The 22251-nt window shown below is 28.7% G+C and overlaps 1 protein-coding gene across 1 annotated transcript in view; it reads left to right on the forward strand.

Annotated features, from left to right (window-relative positions):
* Positions 1-4646: 4646 nt before the first annotated feature.
* Positions 4647-22251, forward strand: part of LOC123301863 (flocculation protein FLO11-like) — a 33654-nt gene continuing 16049 nt past the window's right edge. Inside the window, exons 1-2 of the mRNA XM_044884799.1 lie at positions 4647-4793; positions 15542-17588. Coding sequence (XP_044740734.1) covers positions 15549-17588 — 2040 coding nt within the window. The 5' untranslated portion in view covers positions 4647-4793; positions 15542-15548. The remainder of the gene's footprint in view (positions 4794-15541; positions 17589-22251) is intronic.

The raw sequence follows: 22251 nt of genomic DNA on the forward strand, positions 1-22251 counted from the left end.
CTTAAGGAGTAAATTTTTTTGTTTTCAATTTCAATAAAAATCGTTTTTTAAGGAAATTTTGAATCAAAATTTATGAATATTGGGTTTTATGAGACAAATCGAAATTGAAAAAAATTAAATTTTATCGAACTTTTATGATTTTCTCTTTGAAAAAATGTAAAATTAATGAAAAAAATGTTTGTTATCAATATATTTTATATGTTTATTTCAATATATGGCGCATTCTATAAAGCATCTCGAAAATCATAATCCACATTGGATGGACACGATGGCATATTGTTTGGGTTTCAATTATTCTTAAACCTACGTTTCGTAGTTATAAATTTTTTATCGAATTTTATTACTGTCTTCCCTTCGAAAAGATGATATCAAAATTATAGAAAATAATGAAATGAATATCAATTAAAAGCTATTGTTTTCAATTTTAATGAAAATGATTGTATAAGATTTTTCACTTAAAATTTCTCCGTGTGCTTAAATTATACAAAATAAAAATATTAAGTGTAAAAAAACCACATGATTTAAAAAGAATTACTAAAATAAATATCCATTAATAAAGAAAATTAAAATAAATTAATATAAAAAAAATAAAACACATCTCTTCAATTATGTATTAGCGTGACGTAGGAAAGTTCCCATATTCGTGCAAATAATACTTATGATAATGATCAATCAATAAAAATTATCGTTTTTCTATGCCTGATATCAAAAATACATTTATGAATAGTTTTTTTTTTTTTGTGTTCATCTATTAAGTGGTACATCCTAAACCATTTCTTAAAATTACAAAATACGCTAGTTCGAGTTTAAGTTCAAGGTTTTCATCATTTATGTTTTTAGTATCAAATTTTTTTTTCAAAGTAAAAACAATATACTCCAATCTTCTTAGGGTTTCACCTCGGAATCTAATAAGCTGAATTTTTGTACAAACTTTTATTTTGATAGTAAAAATGTTGCCTCAAAAGTTGCGTATGTGCATCTTTCGATATTCAAGGTCAAAGGTCGCCAGGATAAGTTTTTTGATAATATCTCGTTTCCTTTACCTTTAATCGTATTTACATTAATTATAAAAATTGTAAACAAATAAAATTCTCTACAAAATTTTTCTAATTTTTTTTTGGTACCTTTTTGAAATAGAGGAAACAGAAGATGGAACGCTCAGCTTAGCGTACTTTATTGCTGAGTTAATATTTATAACTATACTTCATTAAATAATTATTTAAGTGGTATTTCATGAATAATTAAGTAACAAAACCGTATAATAGACAGGGTCAATCGTGAATCCCAATCTATTTTGCGTTTTTTTTTTTTTAATTATTTATTAAATAATACTAATTATTTAATGCCTTATATTTATAAATATTGACCCTACACTAAGGTGCGCGTAGCTGAGGGCTCCACCTTCAGCGCCCTCTACTTCAAAACCGGTCCAACGTTTGAAAAAAGATTTCAGACAAAATTTGTAGAGAATTCTATATTCTACAACTTTTATAATAAATATTAATACGATTGAAGGCAAAGGTAACTTGAATATCTCTAAGGACGCACACATGTGAGCCTATTTTATTCTATGTACTGTTAAATATTTGAACAAATATAGCTTATTCCGTCAAATTCCGAGGTTGACCACTCTTTTCCGACTAAGATGATCGGGTTAGTAAGTGCTTATTGATTTCAGGAAATTATATTCAAAGATTTTCATATTACTGCCTCATTTCTGAATGTTATGACTTAAAGTTAGTGATAGAATTTGGTACCACATTTCCTCGCTTCTGGTTTGGGGATTCTTGATAAACATTTCAGTGTTCACTAAAGAAATTCGAGAATGAAAGAAGTGGATAACGACGTCAATATTTTTTCACTGCCCCTTCTTTCCCCACCCAAACAACTCGTAGTTATTTTAAAAAATGAAAAACGAATTTTTGATTTGTAAGCCCTCGAATTTCCTGGCTCGTATTCGATTATCTGATATGCATGCACTTTGGTCTTAATATTTCGATGCATTTTTCAACAAATATTAATGCGAAATGATTCATAGTATAGGTTTTACATACTTGTAGCATCTCTCAAAGTCTCAACATCCCTTGTTGAGCTAATGGCGCTCGAAAAAATTGATAATTAGATCAGTCGGACGCTAGTTTCGAAATGTGCTATTAAATTTAAAAAACATTATACCTGAGTTTTATAAAAATTTACATCATTCATTGATGGCCACAAATAGCCTAACTTTGGTAACAATTGGCATTGTTTTATTGTCCTGAATTAAAATCAATCACGTTATGTGATTTTATATTGTCAGGAAAGGTTATATACTATGAGAATAGTTCTTTTTAAATCAAAATATGTAATTCCATACACCTATTAACATTTGAACTACACCCTAAAATGACGTTTAAAACAATATTAATTCCACGCACATTTTTGAAAAAAAAAATCAACAGGATTTTAATAAATAATTACATCATTTCAATTTTGTAATCAACATTAATATTTTTGCACGCAATCTGAATGTATTTTTTAGACAAAAGTAAAATATATCACACAAAAGGACTGATCCGAACACCACATAACTTCCATATGTTCAATAATAGCACCATTACACGAAAGCTGGAGTCAATCGGAATTCATACGGTCACGTTTGTATGCTATTAAACTTACCTTCTGCTAAACTTACTCTACAGCAAGATATGTCAAACGCTCGAAGTGCTCCACCAAAAGCATAGAGTTCGCAAACTAGAGAAAGTGAAGAGCTTTCTAAACAGAGTGTAGTCGAGTGTAATTGGTACAGCTGTAGTAAAAGTCTCTATAGCTATTGACAGATCTAGCAACTCAGCAAATCTGCTGGTACATTTAATAGAGCTGACGGGTAAACGTGGTATTTAATCTCAGATTAAGTCCAATATATGTACTTGATATACACTAAGAAATACAGACGTTATTATTTAAAAACAAACAACTTTTGTTTACTTTTTATGATTTAATTTTATTAAATTCAATAGATTTATCACAATCTTAAGATGAAAATTCGAAAAATCGAATTCCTTGGTTCATATGACTTTGCGAGCCAATGTATTAGCGTAAACAATGTAATATATTATGCAATATGATGACCATGGATCGGATTGATCTTGTATAAGATCAATGAGATATGAATCGTATAAGATATGAATCACCAGAGCCTTATAAGTTATTAAAGGAGCAGTTATGTAAAAAATTGTTAGAAAAGTTTTGATAAAAATCAATCAAGTAATTTTCATCCTCTTCAAGGCTTTTTCCAGTAAATGTATTATAGTATGGTGAATTTGTTTGAAGACAGATGATTCCTTGCAACCAATGACTAAAAGTGGTATTTTCAGAATTACGGGACCTTGAAACGTTTGAAAATTCGTTGACAACTCATTTTTGAGATGAAAACAATACATGTACAGTAATTAGTAACGGAACGGATTTGGTATTCTGTACATTGTTTATCTCAAATATTGGCGAATGCGAATGCGATTGTTAATTTTCAAATGAAGCGTTCGCAAATTGATATATATAAACTTAGTACCTAAATATAATTATTAATTTTAATTAGTGTAAAAGAATCCATTGTATAAGTACATTGAACGCAAAAAGTATAAGTCATTTAAAACACCGTTTAAGTTCATTATTGTTTTTGTTTCGCTATGGGCAGAGTGTCAGAAAATTCTATATTTTTTATACTTATTAAGGATATTGTAATACAATCAACACAATTTATAGTCAAATGTCTCACAATTTAGAGTCAATTTTGGTGTGAACTACACTAACTGAAAAAAGTCCGAAAATTTGGCAGTTTTTCACGTATTATGCAGGTGGTCTAACTTTTCTTGCAAAACATCACAGCCCCTAATGGGCCCAAATAACATACCAGAAATGGAACTTTACATCGCGTTTAACGATTTTAACGTAGAATTTGCCTGGCGTAGTTGTTATTGCCATAATATTAATTATTTGGTTTTTTTAATTTGTGATTTTGTTATCAAATTTCTATTATTTACACAATCATCATTTTATGAAAATATATAAAAAAAAGGAAAATAAAACTCTTAATTTTTTTGTTGCGTATCCGTATATCTTTTTTTTTTCGCCAATCTAATACGAAAACGCTTCATGCTAAAAAAAATATGCAAATATTCGCAAATGCGCGAATATTCGCCACATCACTAGACATCATAGAGGTGAAATTATAAAACAATAAAAATATTCCTATAATTGACAATTTTGTTATTATTATTATATTAAACCTTTAGAATATTGGAAATAAAAATGACTCATTTGCGGATCAAAGCAAACACATAAGGTATTCTCATGCACACATTCATATACAAAAGTTATGAACATGTGAAGGATATTATTGGCTATAATAAAACAAAGATAAAAACACCTTTTAATGATGAGTTTTTAACTTGAATATGTGATCTTTGTCTATACATATACATATTTTAACATAAAAATCATATACTTACGTAGGTACGTAAAGATAATGTTGAGAAGACTTTAATACCACCTCCACTCTAAAATCATGATACCAAACATATTTATGAATCTATAATATTGAAAAATAGTATATAAAGTAACGCCTGTTATTTGATCCTTCAATGCTAATTTTATTTTTAGTATTTTTAGTTAAGGTTTAATTATTTTAAGTCAAACAATTAACAATATAAACAATTACCACAGTTACGGGCATATAAGTTGTTTTGTTTAGAGTGTATATAGTGTTTTTTGTCGATTTTTTTTTTTTTTTGGAAAATTTTCTTGAATCAAAAGTGAGTACTTGAAAATTTTTTGGATTTGTGAAAATTTTTTATTTACAAAATGTGAAATGTGAAAATTAAATCAGTTTTTTAAATTGAAATCAAATTCTAAAAGTTCTAAATGTATTTCGAATACAAAGCAGTCTTCATGAGAATTTTCATCATCATTGTGAATAATAAGTTTTCTGCTTTCATCGAATTTGAAGGAATTAAATATCCAATTATTCCTTGTAATCAGGAGCAAATATTTTGTGCTGATGAAGGCTACTTTGTAGTCGAAATACAAATCTAAGCTACAATATAATTGATCAAGTATTTGTGAAAAATTAAAAGATATTTTTTCACAAAGATTACATTCGAAAATAAAAAATTTTCATTAAGTGATATTTATTATATTAAGTCTACGCCTCATAATTATTACACTTACCTTTAGTCTAAGTTACTTTTTTTTGGCCATTACCCTCTTTTTTCGCGGAAATTGGAATTGGAAAATTGGAAAAATAGAAAATTGTATACAATGCTGCGTTTAAATATGTGTCCATAGAATTGAGTATTTATATATACTCCATATAAACTCGAAAATGGCTTTCCTCGGAACTATAGCTTTCGCAAATTAAGCGCATCATTTCGAAATTCCTTTTCGCATAAATTTCTAACAGCTATATCTTAACCAATGTGTATGCTGGAATATCGTATAAAATATGAAAACGTGCATGTTCGTTACAACTTTTGTTTGATTCTCTTTCACTTGGAGAGAAATTTACGTATAGTTTTAAACATCAAGCGGCTTGAAATAAAATTACCTCGTTTATTCCTTTAAAGGAAGAGAGAGCATCTCCATCTCCATTATCGTCAATGTTTTTTAGAAGCAGCCCAAGCAACACATTCCATCAGATTTCACTAAAACTCCTACTAAAAAGCCAGTAATAAAAAATCCTTAAAAGTCAGACTAATATTTAAATAAGGGCAACAAAATCCCGCAAAGCACCATTATATATAGATTAACTTTTTAAAATAAATTCCAATCGTTATAGAAAATTCCAATAATTGATATGAGTTATGACCAACTTTTCGGCCTAGCTACCAGTATAAAAACTTGTGTTGATTTTGTAGAAAGAACCAGATTAATTAAAATAGCCCATCTAAATCAATAAATATTATGTAAATATAACATTTTGTAACAATAATAATAAATTCAAAAATATACAGCGTGGAGCATAAATAAGTATACAGTTATGTTGCTGTAAGAAATTTAAAAAAATCAACGCAGCTACGCCAATGATGTGTCGTGTAAACATGGTACGAAGATTAATTGAAATTTCTCATACAGTACATTTTTTTAAATATTGGATCATAATAGCATTTCAACCGTATATCTACTTCTGCCCCACTCTGCATATAGACGAAATTTTTATATTAAAATATTATATAATAAAGAAACACGCCTTAAATATAAAATCATATTTTTATAAAGAATAATAATGATATTAAATTTCACACATCTTCTATCATTTTATTAGACGATTTTTACTGATAGATAAAAATTTATTAAAATATTTAAATGAGTTGTTAATTAAAAAAAAAAAAGTAGAAGATTTTAAAGAACACTTATAAAAGAATTTGCTTTACTTAATTACTGTTCAACAATATAAGAATGCAACAGCTAGACTAATGCTTAAACTCATAATTTTTACTTTTATATACAACCATGAAACTCAACAAAAACAAGAAGAAATTAGAATAGATAGGTTTTTTAAAAAGTTTCTGGACAGCTTTTAATCTACCAAGTCTCACTATTTTTATTTTAACTTTTTTCTATAATTTTATGCTAATTTTCGATAAAGATAACATTAATTTTCGTTATATCGTTAAGTCTTATTCGGAAAATATGAATTGAATTACTTAATGGACCCAATTTTTGTATTTTCCACCTAAAAGTTACCTTATGCTAGGAATTTGATCGAAACAAAATATTTTTTCCAACTTCTTCATTTTTTTTTAAGTGAAAATTTTTTAAGAATACAAAAATTTTATCCCTTTAAGTATTTACGAAGCAATTTTTGCCAATGATTTCGATTAAGTTCTGCATATAAGGTAATTTTGGCAAAAATGATATTTTGTCAATAGTGCTTTTCATTCATAAAAACAATCAATTTTAAAAGCTCAATAACCAGACAGCTCATTAATTCTTATCTGCCTATAGTAGTAGCTTTGTGTTTAAAGTCAACTTTGGATATGAGCTTGAGGGCCAAAAGACCTTCCTCATTGGGCTGTGACAGCCACAGTTGTTGATCAATAGAAAGTATGATGATTAACGCATAAACGATTTTTAAACTGTCATCTTTTTTTTTTAACAATATTAAGTGTAATACATAATATTACACAAAAGATCTGATACATTATATAATTTTAAAATTCAAAATAAGTATATAAATAAATAAATAGAAGAATGAACTGAAATGAAAAAAATAAATAAATTTAATAACAAATAATAAGAAATATTAATTAAATAAACAAAACTTTCTTCTAATTAATCAAAATATTACTTTTTAATAATAAATTCTATAACAATATTATTTATCTGTCAATATTATAAATTTAATGAAATGTGTGGGAGACGCATTAGATAACTTATGGGGGAGGGGTCCCGTAATCCGTTTAAAGTTCTACTTTTTAAAACTTGATTTTTTTTAAACTATTGAACGTAAAAATGTAAATTTTGATTTACAGTGAAGTTTTGTTTATAAAAAAATTTAACTAAAAAATACTCTTTAGGGATATGCTTTTGTTGTACTAAAAATCAAAAAAAAATTGTTCTTATGGGTCATTCACGCATGTCTATTTGTAAAAGCTGGCCGCTCTCTGCAATTTAGAATATCAAGGATGATTCGGTGCGTCTCTCCTATAAAAAATAATTAATGTAGGAGCGAGTCATAAAAAATTATTTTCAACTTTGTAGTACAATAAAATATTGATCCTAAATAAGTACTTTTTTATAAATTTTTTATTTAAAACTAAGTAACGTATGTTTATAAAATATGGTAGAAGCGATGGGAAAATCACATTATACTTACCACATATTGTCACGAGAACCAAACGTGAGTGTCAAATTTCAGCCTGATAGCTTCAGTGTAAGATTGTGAAATACATACATACATACATAGGTACAAGTGAAGTTAAATAAAAGCTTTGATATAACAAGTGAAAACAAACAATTGACTGAGTTAACTGTTGAAATACCATGCATAAATAGTGTTGATTACTCTATTATACTATTAATTGTTCTATTATAACATTGCACATACATATACAATTTAAATAATACGTACTATACAATTTATGTCTAATTTGCGCCCTCACGGGTAAACAGTGATGTTTACGAAATAATGTTTCAAACAAAAGTTGTTTATTTTTTACATTTAAACTTTTGTTCTATCTCTAACGGTTTAAAAGATGGGTCCTACGGACCCATAGGTCAAGACCCAATTGACCTATGTTGCTCATTTACGAACTCGATCTCACAGTTTACGTCTTGAGCACTCTGTAAAAATTTCAGCTTGATATCTTTTTTTCGTTTTTGAGTTATCGTGCCCACAGACGGACGGACGAACGGACGGACAACCGGAAATGGACTAATTAGGTGATTTTATGAACACCTATACCAAAATTTTGTTCGTAGCATCAATATTCTTAAGCGTTACAAACTTGGGACTAAACTTAGTATACCTTGCATATTACATATATGCATGGTATAAAAATTAACAAGTTTCAATACAAAATTGCTTGAAGACCCTTGATAAATGGCGTATGAGTCACTCGAAAAACTTGTCTAAGGCCGGTCATATACGTTTCCGTTAGAACAGAAAATCGGAACTTTTTTCTGGTTTTTTCTCTTAACTCTCTTAACAATTAACAATCAAGCTTAACTGAAATTATGCCAAAAGTTTTGCGGAATGTTCTTGGACATGCTTTACACTGAAAGTAATAATTTTATGCATACCTATTAAAAATCAAATTTTTTCATACACTTTTTGAGGGATGAAAATCGTAAAAATCGCGTTTTTCAAAATTTACAATATTTTTTCTCGAAAATTTTAGGGTTTAGAGAAAAATGTCTTAGAATTTTTTTTTTTTTTTTTTTGACCCCAATTATATATTTGTTTAAAATAAATTAGTTTAAACAATGTCCTACCGGGTTACCTACCTGCAACCTGTCCTTTTACGTTCATGAGCATTTTTTAAACGGTAAAAACTTCCTGTACGAAAATTATTCGTGCTCAATGACAGATTTTATCGGGTCTAATAGACATCTATATTTGTCTATACATTTTTTTATGAGTTGGTTCCATTTTCGGTTTGTCATGATGAGTATAAAAGCCGCTTATCTACACGCATTAAATTCAAAATAAAATACAAAACTACATACAAGACGACGTGCTCTCTGCTTATGACGAGCACAGCTAACCGATCCTTTTTTTCAATCTAATAACTGGTCTATAATAAAATATTACTTTTGAAATTCATTGTACCAATAATAGATAAATAAATTGGTCATTTATTGATTATACCAACAAATATGTGTTACGCGGGATGTAAATTATTATATAATAATATTGATGAGCAAGTTATTTTTTATTGAAATTCAGAAAACAACTTTTTATGGTGACATGCATTGATTATTTTGATTTCTTTTAAATATATATAGTTGGTAATTAATTGCATAGGCCTATTTTACACCTTTAAAATTTATATACATTTACATAAAACGCATTTATTTGAAAGTGAAAATGGCAAATCTAGTTTAACCTACATATTTTGTCTACCAATAAAATTTATTTTGGAATTTTCCATTCATACTTTTTATTTTTCCTTAACACTTTCATTGTGGTTGGCGCCATGGCATAGTCATAATTGTCTATCATCAAAGATGACGTCTAGCCCCTGTTGCGTGCCCATTACGTTTCTTTATTATAAGACAGCCTTTTTCTCTCTATTACTGTAGATTTAACAAAATCTAATCTTTACAGGACGAACAAGTTTATTTGTGTATTGAATTCTACCGATAAATTTCGAAACTAGAAAAATATACATCGAATATATCAAGTACAACGCTCGTGAATATTTTCCAAAAAAGGTTTTAATCTAATTCAAACAAATTAATTAAATTCAAAATAGATCTTTGTGCTTTTTAGACACATAATCACAATTTAGACACATAATTAATACCATCCAAACCATTTTGTTTACCCGGTCTTTTTAAATTTAACGAGTAACAAAAATTTTATCTCAACCTGTTTCCAAATAGTTAGAATGGCAATTGTGGATGTTAAAATATCGTTTTTTTAAAGTATAATATCAATTTTGAGTAATTGTTTATAATGACTAAATAATTAGGCGAAGTTTTTGTTTCGATTGATTGAATATCGATATCGATTTATCGACATTGAAATTATATTTTGCCATACATACCAAGTAATATTTTATTTCAAAGATTTAAAATTTATTCTGGATCTTATTAGGAAATTTCTAATAAAATCTTGTTAGGAAAGCATTTAATAGCTATTTTATTATTATCCCATCTTCCCATTTACAACATTTATTTTTTTGGAACGCTGGATATATTCAATTTCAATACACGATGTTGTTAAAAGACTTGCGCTTCTGCGAAAATAGTCATGTTGCGTTGACTTAATTTTTTTTAACACTTACAGTGAAGAATTCTCATTGCACGGGCAGAAAGGTGAAGTTCCTATTTGGAAAAAGTACGCAAAACACGAACGCCTAAAATTCCTAATTAAACAAAGTAGATATCACCATAGAGATACATATTAAATACATATAAAACTTTATTTTGATAAAGGGAAATGGGCAACATTAATCAATTTTAATTTCACTTTCAAATTTTGTCATAGTATCAAGTCTAGTTTTACATTTTTATGCGTAATATGATAAATTTGTCATCAGACAACCACCTACCTATTTACCACAAAAATAATTTAATTATCAAATACCAAAATTTTTCAAATTACAAAATGCTTTGAAATAATAAAAAATTATTTTAAATTTATGAGAAAAAGACATTATATTTAATTACCATAACGATTAGAATTTTGATACATATTTATTTACGTCAATTTACATCAAATATCTAATTAATTATCAACTAATACATCTTTAGTAAAACTTTAAATTATTATTATGTATAAATTAATAATAATTACATAAAAAAAAATTACTGTCTTTTAAGTGAATTTTTATAGTATTGATTTAAATAACCTGTTTTTTTAATATTTTGATAATAATTTTTACTTTCTTTCAAAATACTTGTAAAATAATTCTTCGACAAATAAAATTTTTTTTTAAACTGCAATTTTAATAACTTACACACAAAGTACCCATCATCCATCGTTACAACTTGACCTAAATAACTTTGCTTTAAATCTTTATCCATACAAAAAATAAGAATCAAATGAAAAATTGAAATTAATAAATTAATTATTTATTAAAAATTATGCAATGGATATTTTTTTTAGATAAATGTGTATAATTTATGTTTATAGCTTTTTAATTTTGTAATTCTTTTTTCAAAAAAAAATTATCAAAAGGTCGTTCAATGTCACTTGAATTTATTATAACACAAAAAAGGCACTGTTTTTTTGTTGTTGTTCAATAATTTATTTTTCAAGGTTACGTGAAAGTTTAATTAACTAATTAATAAGAAGAATCAATTACTACTTGTTTTTGATTAAATGTTTCGTAAAAATTAATATATTTTTTGATAGCAGTAAATATGGCCATGGTTAAAGTCTAAAAAGCTGACAAAAAAGCTTCTGCCTATAAATTATTTTTAGCTAAAAAAGGAACATGTTCTATTATTTATATATTTATTTTAAATTTGTATTTTGAATCATTAAGTTTTGTCACAGTTTTTTAATTTGAAGCTTCGTAAAAGATACTAGAGGACGTAAACTTGACTAGCAGAATTTACAAAATTTAAAAAACTTTAACGTAAAACAATAATTTGTTTGCTTTACTTGTTAAAAATTGTTAAAATTTAATCAATATAGAATTCACAGCTTTTTCCGGTCCCTGAAGAGATTTTATTATTCATCATAATCATTTTAGGCATGATAAAAAGCTGACAATTTTCCAATGCTTGATTAGATACATTATTTAAATTCTTATGGACATTTACATTCAGGTGTATTTCCTCAAGTCGAGTAGCTACAAGATTAGCATGTTTGTTGCATTGTCTCTATTTGCATATTATCGTTTCTACTTTTCTTTCGTTTTTACAGTTGACAGTTTTCTTGCATCACGTCTCGTCTCGTTGCTATAATTTAAAAATACCATCATTTTTTGTAATAATAATTCGAAGTAAACAAATAGGAAAGCATCAAGACCGTTCCAAAATTGGCCACTTTGTAATTTGTATATTTTTCAAGATTAAAAATTGATTAAACAGTCTGTAATCTGCCGCTCAAATATTTCTAGTTTTAAACTAAAATATATATTGCTTATCTTTCGAATTAGCATAAGAATTACTGCAATTATTATCGAAGCCCATGTACTGATACATTTACTTACTTTTAAAACTAAAGGTCAGTACTTACATTTACTTTCTAAGTCTCTTGTTGTAATATTTGGTTAGCTTCTGAAAAACATCAGACCTCGAAAATACAGTTATTCACATAACATTTCTCAGATCTTACAGTAAAATATAAGTTTAAAAAAATAAAGCTTTTTCACTGCACAGCTCTATATACTTTATCTTCTACTAGTAGTTACTCGCCCGCTTTACAGAGGAATTTCAACTTTAAAAACAAATACTGCCTAGTAATAGTCATTATTCTCCTTGTCCTTCCGATAACCCCTTTTGTTCACGACTTTATGAGTGTTAATTCTTTAGTACAGAGCCATCATTTAAAAAATAATACAGCCCTGATAATATCGCTGATAATGTAGCTTTCTATAGGTGAAACAATTTTTTAAATCGGTTAAGTAGTTTTTTATTTTATCCATTGTAAAAACTTTTAAAGGTAAATTTTTAGCATTAAAGTAGCATTATTAACGTAGAATAGGTTAAATAAATTCTCGTTTAAAAAGTAGATTAACTTTTAGTTGCAAACTTGTTGTAAATAGCAGTTTTGAAATATTTTAAACGATAAACAATTAATTGCAATTACCTATAAATTAAAGTTTTTGCCCTAACATTTTCTTTAATGACAGCGATAATTTAAGAACATTACAATCGCACATTTCATAAACCTACTTTAAAGCATTAGTAATACTTAAGTAAATAAATACTTTTTAGAAGATAATTATGTTAATTATAATCTACCAATCATTTCATTGCACCCATAATATATTTATATTAATAATAATATTATGCTTAGACAATATTTGTTAAGAATTTATTTTATTGTTAGGTCGTTTAATCAATAAATATGCTAATTTTATAAAATTTATTGAATAAAGAAAAGGAATTCTAATAACAAAAAAAAATTTTCAATATAGATTCGCAGCGAAATAAAACATTTTAATAATAAACGTTAAAATTAAAATTAACGTAAAATATATTATTAAAATATTACCAGAAAGATTGTTTTAATAGCCAGAAATTTATTGTTATTAAATATTTTTTCTTAAAATTGTTTTTTTCGTATTTTCAAAATTGCTGGTTTCGGATTTAAATTATCGCAAAAATCATCAGGCTTTGGAAATTTGATAAAATTTATTTTACATAATAGTTTTAAATTTTGCAGCTCACTTTTAAAGCTTTATGTAATTGTGTTACGAAAGAGGAATTTCTGATGATAAAGAACAATTGAAAGACGATCTCAACACAACATCAGGTCTGATCGATTTGACTTTGTTTGTTTGAAAAGTAATTTGATCGTGAGTGTTTTTAGTTATGTTTAAAGAAAATCTACACAATTGTTTGGATATCATTACCACATTACTAGTTGTTTCAGGTACTGAACCATATACTCGTTCTTGAAACATTGCTAAGAACACTCTTGCCTGTCAAACAAAACAAAATAAAAATAAAAATCGATTCGTCCGTTTAGGATTTACGAGAACACATAGATACAAAGATACGTGGATACATAGATACACAGGTAAACAGATGCACAGGTGCACAGATGCACAGATGCACAGATACAAAAAACAAGAACATCCCTCTTTTTAGTTGGTCCATTCTGGTCTTTCTACAACAAAATTTGATCTACTGAAGAAACTTTCTCATGATGTAACTAACAGTTTTCTTCGTAAAGAATTTAACATAGTACAAAAATTATATATGCATAAAAAATCGTTCAATGACCAATGCTAATCAACACTAAGAATTTACCTAATAATTTAACCGGTTCAATTTGCACGTCATATTCAAGTAGTATTAACTTTTTCAATCTTGCATGATTTATTATTTATAATTTAATGAAAAAAATAGATATTCGATAAAACTCGACATATGAATAATTTGTAATTAAAATTTATTTAAATATACAAATTTTGTAAACATCAAATTGGAATGTCGATTTAATAAAATATCCACAAAAAAATCTCTAAACATGCTCACACACACACAAAACAATTTGAAATTAATAATTTTCCTTTTGTGAACCGGATCTGCTTTTTTTGTGTTCTGACGATGATGTTCATACAATACTTATCCAACTCCTTTTTAACCTTGGAGATGTAAAAACTTGTTCATATAAATATATAAAAATGTGCACTTATTTAATTAATTACTTAGTGAGAAGAATTCCACTTTACGACACAGCCAGCCAATAAAGGAAGTAGATACTAGCAAAAAAATTTGTGTTTCATCTCATGCGGAACTTTGTAAAAATACTTAATTACTTAATTACCTTGAAAAAATTCTTTTTTTTGACGAGGTAGCAACATTTTTCTTGTTATTCTGTGTAAATACAACTTAAATATTTGTAACGATGATAAATATAATATACGCACAAAAATATTTTCTGATCATTCATTGCCACTGCTGAAAAAGTATAAGTATCTTTGTCATAGGTATCTCAATCAGTAGGAATCTTTGGAAAACTTGGAAAAATGCATGAAAAAATTATTGACTCCTCAGATTAATTTAAATGGAGCTTTTAGTTATCGAAGAACCGTATAGGGTCATAGAGAAATTTATATAATTATAAATTTATATATTTTATCTCGGTAAAATGTATGGTTCCCGTGGGATAGATTTGTTTTAATTTTTCATAGAGCAAAGGATCGACATGATTTTCTGCATTTGTAGTGGTTTTCTCAAGAAGGCTTGATTAATTTACACAGTAACGATAAATATCTTTCAATATCTGTCAAAATATCTTTCAGTCGCGGCGGGCGGGTAACACCACTCTCTTTCACTCGCGGGTAACACTGCGGGGCTCAGCTAGTATTTCATAAGTGTATAATTTCAATACGTCATTCAATTAGTGAATGAAATGCTGCTTGCGTTATAATATGTGATTGGTATATTATATTACATCAAATATTTTGTGTAAAGTTATTAAATGCCAATTAATCATTAAGAACCAATCAATTGCAAAAAAAAAAATATTTGTCACCAGTAGTGTGTGGAATTTCATAATGAATTACATACATACTCATCTCCACGTTAATTTTTCCCTTGTGTTGACATTTATTTTATTAATTAATATCTTCACAGACCTACCCAGAATATTTTTAAGACTACCTGTAATTAAAATAAAATTAATTAAAACATTAATTTTTTTTTTCAGATTAAATATGTCGCCACTAAATCTAGTGGGGATGTTATTTTTACTTTTAACACCAAGTATACAATCGTACCGAACAGATTTTGGCCCTGACGATTCATTAAATACAATTTCAAGTACACCATTCCCATCATTCGGTCAATCAAGTAGTTATTCTGGTTCAAAATCTTTTGCCAGTTCGTTTGCATCATCCGGCTCATATTCTGCATCACATTCAAGTTCCGGAGGATATAGTAGTGGAATACCAGCTGTAACCGTCAATGATTTTGGTGCATCTGGTATTAAATCGGGTACATATTCCGGTGCTGGAGCTGGTGCATTTAGTGGCAGTGCATCTGGTGTGAATCCAAACTTATTTGGATTACCTGGATCAAAAGTTGCTGAAAATGTAAATGCTGGATTAGGTAATCCTTTTGGTGGTGCCGCATCCTATTCATCCAGTGGAAGTTTTTCATCGGGCGGAAGTGCTAGTGGATCAAATAGCTTTTCTTCAACTACTAATGCACACATCGGGGGTAATGGGCAAATTGCGGGTAGCTTGGGTAATGAATATGTAAGTGGAGTGAAAAATATTGCCAGTGGTGCAAATGGTGGTGGATTTTCTGGTGCCGGATCATATTCCTCAAGTGGATTATCTGGATCTGGCGTTTCATCTAATGGTGCAGAATCAGTTGGAAAATTGACTGGTAACTTAGGTACAAGCTATAACTCAGGAATAAAAGGAAACTCAGCTTTTGGAGCTGGATACTCTGGTGGCAATTCGGGAGCATTTTCAACAAATGTAGGTTCCTCTGGATCATATAATGGACAAGCCTCAGTTAATTCGGGTGATCAAGTAAAGGGAAACTTGGGTGGAGCTTATACTACAAGCTATAACTCAGGAGTAAAAGGAAATTCAGCTTTTGGAGCTGGATATTCTGGAGGCAATTCGGGAGCATTTTCCACAAGTGGAAGTTCCTTAGGTTCTGGTTCGTCACAATATAATGGACAAGCATCAATTAATTCTGCTGATCAAGTAAAAGGGAATTTGGGTGGAGCTTATGGTTCAACTACTAATGGAGTGTTTGTGTCTAATGGTGTTAGTGGCATAAATTCTGGAAATTATAACAAACCAATTAAGGGTACAGGTGGCAAAGTACAGTTTGTTCAATCAACAGCATCAACAGTTAATATTAAAAATAATCCATTCTTAACTGGTCAAGTAAGACCTGTTGCACCTGGGGATGTACCAAAACCAGTAGTTATTGCTGACTCATCTTCAGCATCTTCAAGCATTTCTGGTAATCGAGCATCAGTAGATATTTCAAAGAACCCATTCTTAACTGGATCCGTACCAGCACCACCAGCAAAACCTATCGGTTGCAATAATATAAATGGTGGATCTTGCTCAGGAAGCACATCACCTCCATTAATAGTTAGCGGAGGTTGTAATGGAGGTGCAGCAAGTGTCTGTGGTGGATCTAAACCCATTGGTAGTCAATCTGGAAGTGGAAGTTCACTCAATAACAATCCATTTTTGGGTGGAAATTATCAACCGCAACCAAGTCCACCAAAACCGCCACAAAAACCAGCTGATTTAAGTGGAAATCCATTTTTAACTGGCGGAAATAAAGGTCCATCCTACCAACCAAATGCACCACAAACCCCATTCCCACAAAAACCAAGTGTACCACAAACGCCATACCCACAACAACCAACGCCACTTCCACAACAACCACAAGGTTTCCCATCAACTGTTCCACAAAATCCTCCGGTATACCAAAGTTCTTATCCACAACCCGTTGCCCCAACCATTATTCCACAAAAACCACAACCATTCCCATCTACTTATCCTCAACAACCACAACCCATTCCAACAGCAATACCACAAGGCACGTACACCCAATCAGGCAAAACTAATGTTTTAATTGACAGTTCTGCTCAATCTACAAGCATAGACGAATCAGGATTGCAATGTGGTTCATCTGGATATATTTGTGTGCCCAAAGAACACTGTGTAAATGGTCTGGTTAGCAAATATGGAGAAGGATTATTCCAAGTTAGAAATTCGGTAAGTGACTCTTAACTTTGTTTCTTTATTATATATCGTATGTAACACAATGTCAAGGTCGTATAGAATTAATGCATCTGAATGAGGTAATTTTAACATCTCAATATAAAAAAAGTGAAACCATTAAAATACCTTAAAGAAAAGAGAAAGTAGCATATTGTTTAATATTTTAAATTATTTTATCATTTTTATAATGAAATAAAAACCTCTTTGGCTTTTAAACATCAAAATGCAAATTTAAAAATTATAACCTATAAAAAATCGAGGTTATGTTTTATTATATCTCAAACGATAGGATTAAAAAATTTAAAGATTTCTTTACGATTGTGTTTTATAAGGAGGCTACTGCCGACATTGATACATGCGGTGTTTATTCGAAAGATACTATTCGAGTAAACGGAAACTGTCATGTGTACACCACTTATGTCCCTAAGTCGCTTTGAATTAAGTAAAAGTATCAATAAGTCAATATGGATGTCATAAGTAGACTTTAATTTTAAATTTAAAAAATAAGTGGCCTACGGTCTATTGTATTAGACAGTTCATTTACATACTGATGCACTATGGTTGTAAATTACTATGGTTTTTTTTTAATATTCTTTCTATTTATTCAACGCTTGCTTAAACTCAATTTAAGCCTCTTATCGTAGTATCGTAGTTTTATTATTTTTACAAACGCTGTAAAATAAGTTGTTTCAAGGGCAATTCGAATTCTATCAGTTTCCTACTGTGTGATAAAACACGACGTACTAGGAAATACAACCGAAACTGTCGCCATAGTGTAAATCTCAAACTATGAAAATATTAATTCAGTGAAATGGAGTTGAAAAAGAGTTTATCAAAATTGTTGCCCCCAAAGAGATAAAATCTTGAAATGTTGATTGCAATAGCAAATACTTCTAACATTTCCATCCATTTTCATAAAATATTTAAAAATTACAAAATTATGTTAAATACCGTTGCAAAAATAATTAACAAATATTTGCAAAATATTAAAATAAATATGCGTAAAAGGTATTAATTGAAAAAAACTACACAAATAAAAATAAAATAATAAAAAAGATGGAAAGTCTTTAAGTATACTTGAACTATAAGGCAATTATAATTACTTTTGTAAGTAATAAACAAAGGACATTCATAGACAACAAAGTAGATGTTAATCTACAAGATCAATATAGCCGCATTAGGTTTATACAAATTCGATGTTTAAAGAAAACAATCCCAAATTTCAATCTGTCATTGTTTTGGTTTGCATAAATTATTAATTAATTCCATTCATCTTTTATCACAAATAGAATATAAATGGAAGTCTCTTTCCCAAGAGACGACAGTGCGTTAAATTAACCGCCCCATCAATTAGAACTTATCAGACTGTCGCTGACTGGATTCGAACCCGCACCCTTCCAGTCTAAGTAATCAAATTAGAGCAGGTGATTACCCCTTTACTCGCTCGGCCTTTTACAGCGGTTAAATTTTATGAAATTTGTAGCAAAATTTTCAATTATGCCTTTTTTCCCTCTTAATAAAAAATTTAATTCGAAAATGCTACTGTGCTCATATCAGTAAGAAGACAAATATTATTTGTTCAAATATAATTATTTGTCTCGCAATAATAATTACCGAATAAACACTAATTGTAATTGATACTATACCTATTAGCTGTTTAAATATTAAGAATAAATTATGATGATCAAGGTTTTTGTAGCAAATAATTAAAAAACAAACATTTAATTAAGTAGATATTAACATTTAGTTGGGATTTACACTACTCATTTTTTAACCCCCGGACCGAAAAAAAAGGAGTGTTATAAGTTTGACCGCTATTCTAAGGCATCGTAGTGCCTAAACGGATGAACCGATGTTGATTTTTTTTGTTTCGTTTAAAAGGTCATTTAATGGAGAGTGTTCTTAGCTATGTTTCAAGTTCGAGTTTAGAGTTAAGTACCCGAAAAATTTGTCGGAGGTTTTTAAAACTTTGTAAATTTCACTTCTTCAAATAGATTAAATAAAGGGATCTGGTTATGCACCTTGCACTTAGTCATTTAAGAAGTAGTCCCTTTGTTACCTTTAGAAGCTGGTTTTAAATTACGTTGTTGAAGATGTAGAAAATCGTGGGAACTCCGAAAGTAATCAGTTGTAAATAATAAGCTTTTTTTTCTAATATTTAAATTCGTATATTTTTATTTATTTCCAAAAATTCATGACCATTGGTAGGTGTAAAATTATATGTTAAATACCTTAAATGACAAAACAAATTATTTTTATATGCAAGACACGTCATTCTAAATAAATAATATTCAAGGTCAAATATGTTTAGCGAAATGTGGGTGAGTATGTTAATTTTTGTCGGAAACCTGAGTAATATAATATAATTTCGTGACACCTAACAGGATTTTCACATAGACAAAAAATGCTCTTTCTTTGAACTCAAAGTTTTTATCTACATTTTCGCTATAATTAATTTTCATTTTTAGATTGTAATTGTTAACACCAGCGCAACGGTTGTAATTTTAACATGAGTAATATTATTATAAAATTTATTTTTATTTGCCCTGGCTAAAATTCGGTTACTTCACTAGAGCGCATCCGGCGGTATTTATTTCAATCATTCTCACCGTAAGACGCACTGCATCCCTGCCTAAATTCATTAAGGAAAGAAATATGTCAAATTCATCATTGAATGGTTTTTTTTTTTGCAGACTTTATTTTCAATAAATCGTTTTAATACGTCTGCAAACTGCAAACAACAAACATTGTAAATTAATTATATTTAATATTTATGCATGTTGCGATGTGTTTACTAAAAAAAGATGACACTACTTATAAACTATTTTATTAAATACAATTGAAATACAATGTGGGTACTTACTGAACGATTCTGAAGATATTTCTTTTTTAAATATTTTTATATAAATTTAAAATTATGATGTCATCCAAACATTTATTGTCATTGAATTAAAAGTTTTACTTTCATACTAAAGTACTGGAACCATGTAAGAACAACTTAATGTAAAAACGCCATAAAATGAATTCCTAATATTTATTATCTTAGAAAAGCCTGGGCCCAGGCATTTTTTAGCAAACCATTTATCGGGCTATACATACAAACCATGTATCGGGCTATACTTTCCTTTCATTCAGTGTCCAAACAGTATGAAAATGTACTGCTTATGATAAAATAATGTTAAATATTTTAGGTATTTTTCTTTAAATATTTCACATTCAAAAAATATAAAATATGCACTCACTTTGTTATGCCACTGAGACTAAAACTCAACGCTAAAATGGCGGCGTATTTGTGTATAGGTGTGATTCCCTTTTTATCTATGATAGTTTTTATGCATGCCCACGAAATAGAAAATGATTTCATTGTATACAAATTTTTTTTTAATACGAGCTATCATAACAATGGGGCCATTGTTGGTTCCATTATCTTATAACATGATAATCATACTTTTAACAACAACAAAAAAATAATTAAGGTTAGTAAGACGGAAATTTTATGGAATAAGAGAATATTTCTTTTCTTATTGAAATTAGGTAAAGATGAAATGTCTGGCCCCTGAGAGCGGTTGTGTTTATTACTACATTTTCCCGATCAAAGCTGCGAAAATTGACAATTTTCGTCGAATTTTATTTTCCAAAAATTATCAATCATTTTAAGATTGATTTGATTTAAATTTTGTTCATACGCTTGTAGCAATCTAAAGTATAAGTTCTAGACAGTTTTACCGTTGCTAATAACACCAGCCAGATGTTATTCTAATAATTAAATAAGTTTTCAAATCAGTTTAGTTAGAAGTTAGTTAAAATCACTTGCGTTATCACACGTATATCCTACAAAACTTTATCGACATCTCTAAAATGTGAAAATATGGGATAATTATTATTTAAAATTTGTCATGACTTACTGTGAAAAATAGAAAATTAAAAAAGTTACAATAACTTGTTATTAGTTTACATTTTGTCACTAAAGTGAGTGTGATTATATGAATTCATTTTGACACTAGTGTGGTGAAATATTTTTCCCACGCATACGGAATGAGAAAAGTAGTTCTTATCTCGCTTGGGTAGATAAAGAATGTAGTTTTAATTTGTCAGGCGGAAATTATATTGCTTTTTAGCGTGCATCCAGCGTTAGATAGACCAAACTGCTCACAGGCATACTTCATTCCTATATAATTTCAATAAAAAAAGAAATATGCGAAATTCAGGCGTCTTGATTTAAACCCTCAAAATATTTTCTAGGTCTCCAACAATCAAATTTTTCCTAATTTCTTAGTTTTGTGTAAATAAATGCATTGAACATATCAACGGGTCACAAAAGTAAATGCATATTCACGACGCTTCCACGATAATTTTATATCTATTAACAATAATTGTTATTGATATTTTAAATCAATTAAACTATTAATTTTTTATATCAAGGAGACAATGTTTAAACTATGATTTGTTTATTTTAAAAGTGGATTAATCAGAATAATGGCAGATGATTTAATGAAACACTTAAAAATTATAAAATTTCGATTAAAATTATTAAAATTACCAACTTCCTACCGCTCAGTAAACCACCAACTAACCAACCTTAATTTTTTTGTATTAATTATTAAATTTATCGCAAACGAGGTGTCTTGACTAAAATTATGACATAATTAAATTACAT

This window comes from Chrysoperla carnea, chromosome 5 (assembly GCF_905475395.1).
Source record: "Chrysoperla carnea chromosome 5, inChrCarn1.1, whole genome shotgun sequence".
Classification (NCBI taxonomy): domain Eukaryota; kingdom Metazoa; phylum Arthropoda; class Insecta; order Neuroptera; family Chrysopidae; genus Chrysoperla; species Chrysoperla carnea.